At 47.3% G+C, this 10,076-nt stretch overlaps 1 protein-coding gene across 7 annotated transcripts in view; it reads right to left on the bottom strand.

Moving 5' to 3' along the window:
• Positions 1-2,021: 2,021 nt before the first annotated feature.
• MGAT5 (mannosyl (alpha-1,6-)-glycoprotein beta-1,6-N-acetyl-glucosaminyltransferase) overlaps positions 2,022-10,076 on the bottom strand; it is a 301,985-nt gene continuing 293,930 nt past the window's right edge. For all 7 annotated transcript variants that reach the window (XM_023527509.1, XM_023527513.1, XM_023527510.1 and 4 more), the window contains one exon: positions 2,022-2,097. In XM_023527509.1, coding sequence (XP_023383277.1) covers positions 2,053-2,097 — 45 coding nt within the window. In that variant the 3' untranslated portion in view covers positions 2,022-2,052. The remainder of the gene's footprint in view (positions 2,098-10,076) is intronic.

Below are 10,076 nucleotides of genomic sequence, written 5' to 3' on the forward strand. Positions count from 1 at the left end.
GGCCGTTTGTTTTGTTTTGTTTTTAAGTTTGAAAGATTCAAGTTCTGCAATGTTTTCCAGTTGTATAAAAGTGGGACAAGGTTTCCCAGTTCTAAGCCTGTCTTCAGATGCTTCAGGAAAATGAAGTGATAGCCAGTTTTATGACTTAAGACCACAAGGAACATCGGGGTGTGGCGTCAGCAGCCACAGAGTGCAGAAGGAGGGGAACCTGGCTCCGAGGAGGGGAGGCACGGGCAGCAGCATTCCCCGCCTGCCCTGCAGGGCTGGATCCCTGATTCTAAGTGGTGGGGCAGCTCCTCATGGAATCACGAGCCAGATTCAGGATACGTCTTCTGCCATTCACTGCCCTAGTAAAGAATATCACAAAGGACACTCAACTCTGGGGGATGCGTGTTTCAGATCACGTATCCAAAGTCTTCATGACTGGTAAAACAGTATAATTCACATTCTCTATTTTATGCACCAGGATGATCTTGTTTGGATCAACCAAGTCCAGCCCAATACTCTAATGTGTGAACTAAGTGAACACCTTGGCTGAAAATCTAATTTCATGCCAAGTTTGGTGTGGCTGGAAGATGTTGAATTCATTATTTCAGATATATATACCCTTGAATTAGTGCAAAGGTGACTAAAAAAACCAGTTTGTAAACCATGACTTCTCATTCATAGCTCGAGGCAAATTTAGGATCACCTCCCTGGTATAAGTTAATTCGAGGGGTTCTATGACACAGCTCTTACGCTAGTGGTACCCGATGACTCCCCTCCGCCCGCCGCCCCAAACCCTTTCTCAGAGAATCTATCCCTATCTACACACCCTGCCACTGATGTCTGGCCCAGGGTGTTTCTGACCTGAGGGGGATCCACTTCTAGGCTGGCCGGCAGCCTGGGACAGTGTGGCCAAGCTCAGGAAGATGAGCAGAGCCAACTAGACCCTCTCTCGGGAACTCAGAATCCCGTACACAGAGAAATTACTGCCAGATGGCCTTGGGCTTTTGAGCAAAAAGGTCAATCAGTGTTAGAGTCTGGACAATTACAGGCCAGATACAAGTTCTGAGGAAGCCAGCTGCCAGTTTTGGGGGTTAGAGGTGGGAGCGGAATGAGGAAAGAGCTGAACGAAAGGAAGAGAGACGACAGAGACAAAGAGCTGGTAATAAATAAGCGGGACCTAGAGAGTGACTGAGTCCCAGACATCATCCCTAAAAGAGAGAGGGTGAGGAGGGAGGGAGGGGGAGAGAAAGAGGAGGGGAGGGGGAAGAAGGAGAGAAAGAGGAAAAGCTGGAGGAGGGAGATGAAGAGAGAGTGAACGAACGAAGGAAGAAAGGAGACAGGAGAAAACCAGGGCCCAAGCTGCCTCTGGGTCCCATACCATCCACAGCTGCTCCCTGCCCTAAACTCCCCAGGTCTTTCTGGATCTTTACAATAATAGAAGCCACCCAAACTTTTCCCCACCCCACACTTTTACCTGAGCTACTGTGGGTGGATTCCTACCTTCCACAAGGAGGCATTTCCCTGTGAAAGCCAGCTGCTGGCTCGTGGAGATGGACCAACGAACAGCCCCTGAACCGGGTCTGCAGTGAGTGACAAAGGAGAACATAGACGGTCCCCCTGGTTGCTGTCCTGGAGACCACTCCCTGCAGAGACTCACGATTAAGATTCTGAGACCAAATGCCTGGGAAAGGAACAAGATGCTACCAGCAATCCTAGAAAAGGCTCGGGCTCCTTAAATTATAACAAGAGGGCAAGTTCGGGCAAATATAAAAAGGTAATGCAGAAGCTAATAAAGTCCATGAACTTGTTAACATCAAGGCATGGCAAAGTCTGAAAGCAGAAGCTACCTCCCGAGAGGATTTATATAATTCCGTGAATGAGAAGCATCACAACGGGTTATTAGAAAGAAAAAAACGTTTCAAACATAACTCTAACCTTTGAAGTTGACGTGGCAACTAGGTGACCCCACCCCTGGTCTCTAGTTGCTACTTGTCAGAGTTCTGCAGAAATCTGCCGAGGGTGAACCATGCTATGGATTCCAGGTAAAGGTGACACAGGAACCACTCACACTGAGGTGTCCCCCTTCACAAAGTTCACATTCACTGGATGCTAAAAGAACCAAAAGAGGGATCTCCGACTCAGAACCATCAACTGAGTTTTGGGTCCAAAACTCCAACTGCCTCCTGAACCTCTCCACCTGGGTGTGCTGCAGGCACGTCCAAATCAAAAGGTCAAAAAGTGACTCCATCACACCCTACTCTCCCAGACCAGCCTCACTGCCCTCACCAGGCTCCTGGTCTCAGTGGCTGACTTTAATCTCCCAGACAGGCACCTGGGCAAGAATCACACCTATCATTTCACACATCAAATCAATCACAAGGCATTGTTGATTCCACCTCTGTAATATTAAATTTGTTTCCTCCTCTCCAGGCTTTGATCCTTTCTCACCTGGACTGTGCCAGGATTAACACGACTGGCATTTTATCACATCTCCTCTGTGGCTCAGGAAGGTGATGCAACTCATCCATTGTTTCTATAAGCAGCAAGCAGCATTGAGGGGAGGGGGACTAAATAAAAAAAAATATGTACCGCTCGATGCCATATTTTAACCACGCAAAGCAATATTATGCATATAGACAATATTTTTATATATGGACATTTGTAGTTAAGTACAAAAATAGACATGGGGATGACAGACACCAACTTCTGGATAGTGATTACTGAGGAAGGAGGAAGGGAGAAAGGGTCTGGGGAAATGGATGAAGCTTTAGTCATATTTGTAATATATCATTTCTGTTAAAAATACTGCAAAATATTAACATTTATCATGCTGGGTGGTGGGTATATTTGATATATTTCACAGTTAAAATAGAAAAGTTTTAAATACATGCGACAGAGAAATAACAGAAGCAAATCTCTGATTTCAAAGCTTGTGCCACTGCCACCACACTGGATGCCTCAGTTCTTGCCATGCAGATGCTCAAAGGATCTCCTTTTCTTTTCAATGTATATTGCTATCTTTTGTGTTTAAGAAATAGGGTGATGAGGTTTTTTTAAATTAAGCATAGCCCCATGGGAAGGCCCTGACCCATGGGAAGTCCCTGACCCATGGGAAGGCCCTGACCCATGGGAAGGCCCAAAGTGGGGAGAGGGCTGTGTAGCGGTGAGGACATTTCCTCCCCCCATCCTTATTTTGGACATCCAGGTGCAGGGTAAAGGTGACCCCACAGAACTGGATGTCTCGTTGATCCATAACTGAATCAAGTTCACTCCCTAGAAAGCTTTCCCTCCTTAAGTGACCAAAGTCAAAGGAAATTATTCCCCAAACTCTATCTCCTTCAAATTTGCTGACACATAGTGTAAAGAGGGCTGGCACTGAGTGTCACACTGTAGCACGCCACCGCCCGCTTAGGCCGTGAGAGATGCCTCCAAGAGATCTCAGCCGAGCAACTTGCAGGCCCATAACGCTTTCTGTCTGTAGCTCAATTTAAACTCCTATTAAAAATGACCGATCAAACTGATTAAAATTTCAATCTACCTTAACTCACTTCAGGGTGCGGGGGGGGGGGGAGGGAAGGCACGAAGGGAATGGAGAGAGCATGCTGGAGTAGAGGAGCCTGTTTTCAGTGCATCCTCAGCTGTTTGTGATGTAGCTGGAGGCAGGCAGGTTTGCAGAACCGGCAGTACGGCTTTCAGAGCTTGAACAGAGCGCTTTAGGAAAGACGATTCAATCTAAAGCAACAAGAGAGCGATTCTGCAGCAGGGGAAGAGGTAGAACGCAGAAGTGGAGAACCAGGAGCCCTTTTCTCTAGCTGCTGAGTCAGGGGTGCAGGAATATTCTTCCGCAAATGGCAGTATTCTGAGCCTTCAGTTACAGTGGGTATTATGCACTTTTCTCCCTAGCAACCACCCTGCTCCCTACTGCAGACACACATTTCCCTTTTCCTGGACCCCATTTCTTCTCATCCACGTGACGTCCTGTGACTCGCCATTTAATAATAATAATAATAATAATAATAATAACAACAACAACAACAACAACAATTCTGCAGCCCTGCTCAAAGTTGTTTGGTCCACGGAGAGCACCTGGTGAGTGCTGAGTCAGTGGGCATCTTCCCCAGGAAGAGCTGAATGGATGTGAAAGAGTCAATCTCTCTGCAGAGTCAAAGCAGTGAGCTCCAAACCAGGCTGCTAAAGCAAGCGTGGGTCCTGCTGCATGGAGGTCAGGCTCCCGTCAGAGAAAAAGGAAGTCCTCACACAGAGGAGGCCACATGCGAGAGACTGTGTCCTGGCAGGGCCTTGGTCCACAGTTCGAGTTACGCCTCAACCTCGGTGCATCCCTGCCCTTCTCTGGGTTCCAGGAGTCAGCCAGCCCCCATTCCGGCTAAGCTAGCAAAGACGGGCTTCTGTTACTTCAGCATTACAAGTTCTGACACTTGTGATCAAACTCTTTATTTTGACCATCAAATTTTTAATCAATTTTAAAGTAGTAGCTTCCACTTCTTCCCCCACAAATACATAAATGGGTCCACGGTTATATGGATATATAAGGATAAATCATATGTTCTAAGAAACATAAGGCCATAGAGTATGCCTTGCCCCAAAGCGGCCACGGAAGCTCCTTACTATTACTGCGATGTAACCACCTGAAGGGTTGAGGTTTGACTTGTTGACTCTACTGAATGAGGATCTTGTAAATCTTTCTCTGCCACCAGCCTCCTTCATTCACTTTGGCCCTCATCCCGTCTTGCTTGAGCTACTGTCATAATCTCTGAGCTGAGCTCCTTGTCTGAATGGTGACACAACCTACAGGGCTTCTCAGATTCCCCTCGCTGCCTGTACCTCTTCCTCAGTTGCTGTTCAGATAAGCCAGGCTGCCCTCCACTATTAGATTGGGAAGAATCTACTCCATGGGATGGGGAGCATGGGGTCGCCATTCCTGAACAGCATCCCAGAAGTACAGAGGTGCTAGACCTTGTGAGGTGAAACGGGGCCAATGGGAAACAGGAAACAGGAGGGAGCAGAGAAAATGAAACTGCCCTGTTTTCCTACAGGCTACGTATGCTAAGGCAGTTCCTCCTGGCACACCTTCCAGGGAGTCCAGAGTGTCCAGTGCCCGCTGCTGTGTCCTTGCGGCTCCCAGTGAGCGGGAGGCAGCGTGGTCACACACTCCATCACATTATCTTGGTCTCACGTCCCCCTTCCTTCATCCTTACTGCCTTGGGCTTGTACTTCCTTCTGCAATAACTAGTAAAACTTGAATCTCTGCCTCAAGCCCTGCTTTCTAGAGGCCCTGGGCTAACACACTGTTTCTAGGTTCTCACCCCTTCAGTCCACCCTCCACTAGTTTCCAAAATTGAAGATTTAGTTCTCCCATATAGTCTTCATAGGCTGCGCATGGCATTGAAAGACCAACTACCCAGCTATGCACACAAGGCCCTTCACAGTCTGGGCTTCTACACGCTCTCCGGCTTTATCTCCTACTATAGTTGACCCCCGAATGATGTGGGGGGTCAGGAGCACCTCCCATCCCTGCACAGTAAAAAAAATCTGCATATGACTTTTGAGTCTCCCAAAACTTAGTTGTCCCCTGGTATTCGTGGGGGATTGGTTCCAGGACCCCTGCAGATACCCAAATCCGTGGATGCTTCAGTCCTCCGTTAAAGGGCGTAGATCGACGCATACAGCCGGCCCTCCGCATCCGTGACTCCCAATCATGAATCAAAAACAGTACAGGTATTTACTGAAAATAATCCATGTATAAGTGGACCTACGCAGCTCGAACCTGTATTATTCAAGGGCCAACTGTATTTCCTTTCCTCCTCTCCCTGTACTTATTCCTCATTCCCAAATCTCTCCTGCTCTGTCACATACATTTTGGCCATTTCCTTCCCCTGGGCATGCCCTTCCTTTTTCCCTCCATTTCCCTCCCAGATGGACTCCTTCCCCTTCATCCTTTATAAATCAGAGTTCCTAGGCTCACAGGTGAAGTTAACTAGCCTCCGCTGTGCCATTCGTATTGTTAAATTAATTAAACAAGGAGGCCGTTAGATTGAGGGGGTGAATGCCCTGGCGCCTTAGGTAAGAAAAACAAAATCTACGCCTACAAATGCCTCAGTGCTTCTCAATCAAATGCTAAGGAGAACCCATCACGTCAACTAGGCTTGCTACTACAGACAGTCAACTACTTTCCTTTCTTTGTTTCTGCATTTTCTCTCCCTAAGTCTTTCCCCTGGCTCCTGTCAGAGGAGCACTCCTAACTACTTCTGGTTTGGCATCGACAAACTGGAATTAATTTCTGCTCAAAAAACTCTTAAAATTTTTAATATGCCTCAGTTTATCTTTTAACAGTATCTTCTTCCTGCTTGGCCTCTCTGGGCCTCGCTGTCACTGTGTGTCCAGCCTACGGGACTGAGAACTTCTCAAGGGCAGGACAGTTGGTTCTGAGCCTGGCACGGAGCAGGTGCTCTGTAAATACATACTGGCTGGACGAGGAAACCGAGAGGCTGCACGAGCCACAAACCATTTATGGGCCCATGGAAAGGACAGGTCTTAGGTACGGCCCAGCCCCTTCAGACTCCCACCGTGGTCCTGCCCCGCTTCTCGCCCTGTTTCAGGAGCCACGTTCTTTGCCAACAAAACCCGCTCCCAGCAAATGAGCTTTAGGTACACGACTTTACCTAAAAGTATTTTTCAAAATAAAAGGAGAGTGCAAACCTTAAAAGTTATTATTTTATAATCGATACATCTTCCTTTTGACATAGCTAAGGTTCTCAGTCAGGAGTGGTAAGGTACAAGGCAGGCAGGGAGGGAGGAAGGGAGGCAAAAAGAAACCACCTCATCTGCCTGCTCCTGAAAGCTACATACAGTTCAACAAGGATGAAAAATTCTTCTATTCCAAGATTAGAAATACAGTTCTAAAATGCAAATCTCTGTGCATTTAAGCAGTGAAGCAGAAATAATTTACATTATGGAATAAAGTCTTTGAAATTCTTGGCTCCTTTATTTCAAGCAACCCCCCAACCCCCACCCCAAGGTAAAGGTGTGTGTGGGGGCGGGCCTCCCAGGGCTCTGGAAGACCCCGGGAAGCTAAGATTCTTAAAGCCTGTCCACTTCTGTTCCCTCTTCCCCAAATCCTTCTCTCTCAAGGACGGTGAGGAAGAACGGTGCTCAATAACTGCAGGGGGAATCATACGGGGATCCTCGCTCTCTCGTCTCCGGCCTGGCCTGCCGTCCACCTACAGGCCTTCAGGCAATAAAAATAAGGAAATCTGCTTGCTTTTGCTGGACTGGGCTCCACACTTATTCTTGACTGGATCTCATCTGGTATAAATTTCAACTCATCTAGGGAAATGGGTGAATAGTTGGCTGCATTCAAGTATGATATGAGTGGTTCTAGAACCTACTTGCCTTTGAGGACAAAAAATGGATGGTGGCGGGGGGCGGGGCACAAGTGAAAGGGAATACTATTCACAAACATGTTACTTATTATTTTTTATTGTCTGGTTAGGTGGAAATTTTGGTCTCTGGCCTAAGGAAAGAAACTGGGAGACTTCTGAGGCTGAATGGATAACTCAGAGCAATCAGCCCTATCTTTGCAACTTGACGAATCTATTAATTGGGAATAACATACTCCTCAGTTATATTAGATACCTTCTGTGTGTGCTGAGCTACAATTGGGGATTATAAAATGTATGTACCAGCTGATTAAATATGTACCTTATTTTAAAATAGATAGTGCTAATAGTGCCCCCAACCCGTAAAATGGATCAAGCTAGAAATGAGTCCCAAGATGGCTCGAGCCTTCACCTCACTGCTCAACCTGAACCAGTGCCCATGTTCCTCCAGGAACTCGGTGGTGACTAAGTATACGTCCCCATTTTCTAAGCACTTCCAGGTTCCAGGGATTTCTCTGCCTTAGCACTGGAACTTTCCACTATTTAATGAATGCCTCTTAAAGGATCCTGGGGACCCAACAGGCAGTTTGTGAAAACAAAAAGCCATTAACCATGACCCGCTTTCTGCTCTGAGAAGTGCAGGAGGTCTTCAAATTGTAAAGCTGGCTTCTCTCTCCCGCAGTGCACGTACAGCCAGTTATGGATAATGATGTCCTTTACTCTGCTCTGACTGCCACAGGCCTAAAGCAGTGAAGCCCACCAGCTATGCTACTGTGCTTAGAGAAGACAGGCTGAAAGGCTGAAAACAGGCCACTGTGGCCCAAATGTATCAGAAGACTCTTCCAGGTGTCACAGTGGAGGGTTAGAGAACCAAGAGGCTGCCTTGGAAAAACTGAAGTTGCATTTTTTATAGAGCCTCCATGGGGTCAGTGAATTTTGGATTGAGTGGACTTGACTTGTGAGTCTCATCCATGCCTGAAAAAGTGGAAATGATATATCGACGAGCTTCGGCAAGTGCCTGACAATCAGATGCTGTCTAAAGGCAAAAGAGAACTGGCCACTCTACAGGACAGTCCTGTGTGTCTCCGGGGAAGGATTTCGGAGCACTGGGGCTGGACGCCACCGCAGCAAAGCATCATGGTCACTCCGGTGGAGGACATAGCGGGTGTGAACACGGGGCTGCTCCCTCCAATTTAACTGAGGCCCCAAACGCCAGTAATCAAACAACAGGTCGCAAGTCCCCCCCAAAGTGAGCAGCCAGCCCACATCCTCACACCCCGAGGGGGTAGAAGGGAAGCTGTCCTTGGGGCACTGTTGGCTGGTTCTCCTTCTCTACCTAACCAGGTAAGAAAGGCCTCTGTGGGACCACTTAGAGAACTTCACCTGTATCCCCAGGAATTTCTGGGGCACACAGATTGGCTCCAGACTCAAACCTTAAAAGTCCTCATGCTTGAAGACTGGGGCTGAGAAGATGCCCCAAAGGAGTTGTCGTGGGCAGGGCCTGCTTCCCGATAGGCAGAGACTCCAGAGCTTCTCAAAGGAATGGGTGCTTGTTTCTTGCTGCAGGTGTAGATGGCATAGAAGGGCACCCATATGGGTCCTACAGGGAAGGGCACAAAGGGGGCCGTAGGAAGTGTGCGCTGCTGGAAACCAGCCCCGAGAGGGAGCCATGCAGCCAGCCTGAGGTGGTACTGCCTGTAGTAAGGGAATGAATTACTGCAAGTGAGGGACCCATGGGAGGAGTGAGTGAGTACCCAAAGACACACACAGTCCCACCAAAGAGGTTCAGCATTAGACACCCAGGCAGCACTAATCCTAGTGGGCGCCAGTTCTATTCATATAACAGTTTCTCCACCCTCTCATCTTGGGCCTCTCCACACGGTATCATTGGAGGAACTATCAGCAGCCTGGTTTAGGAAATAGGAAGATGGTGGGGAGGGTGAGATGGTGACCTGCAAGCTGGGAAGGCAGAGATGACCATATATGCCCACCTTGACCTGAGGCTTCTCAGGTAAAGCAGAACTCAGAAGTGGGGAGAAAGGAGCTTAACATGAAATGTTGTTGTTTCTCCAATTAAATGGAACTGTAGTTCCATTAAACTGGAGTGGATACTTGAATTATGGCACTTGGACTGCTCTTGGAACTAAAAGTAACAGAGGGCCCCTCTGCCCGCCCTCCCCTCTTTGGTGAGTTACAGGACCTTCCCAAAATTATATGCAAGTGGCAGAAAGACTAACTCTATAGCTCCAGGGAGGAAAAAGTTGTTTCTTCTTTGAATTCAATGGAGTCCTACTCTTTCAACTTAACTATTACACATGCAAGGTGAGTTTAGATAGAACATGGATAAAATGTTTTAATTTGAATAACTGTAAATTTATATGTGGTTTAGAAAAACATAAGTATCATATTCATGTGATATAAGTATCACATTTCCTCTTTATTAATCACTTAGGACACAGCTAGAGCAATTATGTTAAAAACTAGTTCATTAAAAATATTAGGACATTAATAGTTCAGGTGGGGTACGGATATAACAAAAGTCCTGATTTGTTGTGGATGACTTTAGTTTAGAAACAGGTACCTAAAAGCAGTGGTGGAGAGCCTCATTTTACAGGTAAGGACACTGGAGGAAGGGCCACATCCTGTCATTCTGCCAAGCGTACTGGTGGCAAGACCATGGCCAGGAGACTC

The sequence above is a fragment of the Pteropus vampyrus genome, unplaced genomic scaffold (genome assembly GCF_000151845.1).
Source record: "Pteropus vampyrus isolate Shadow unplaced genomic scaffold, Pvam_2.0 Scaffold17, whole genome shotgun sequence".
Lineage (NCBI taxonomy): Eukaryota > Metazoa > Chordata > Mammalia > Chiroptera > Pteropodidae > Pteropus > Pteropus vampyrus.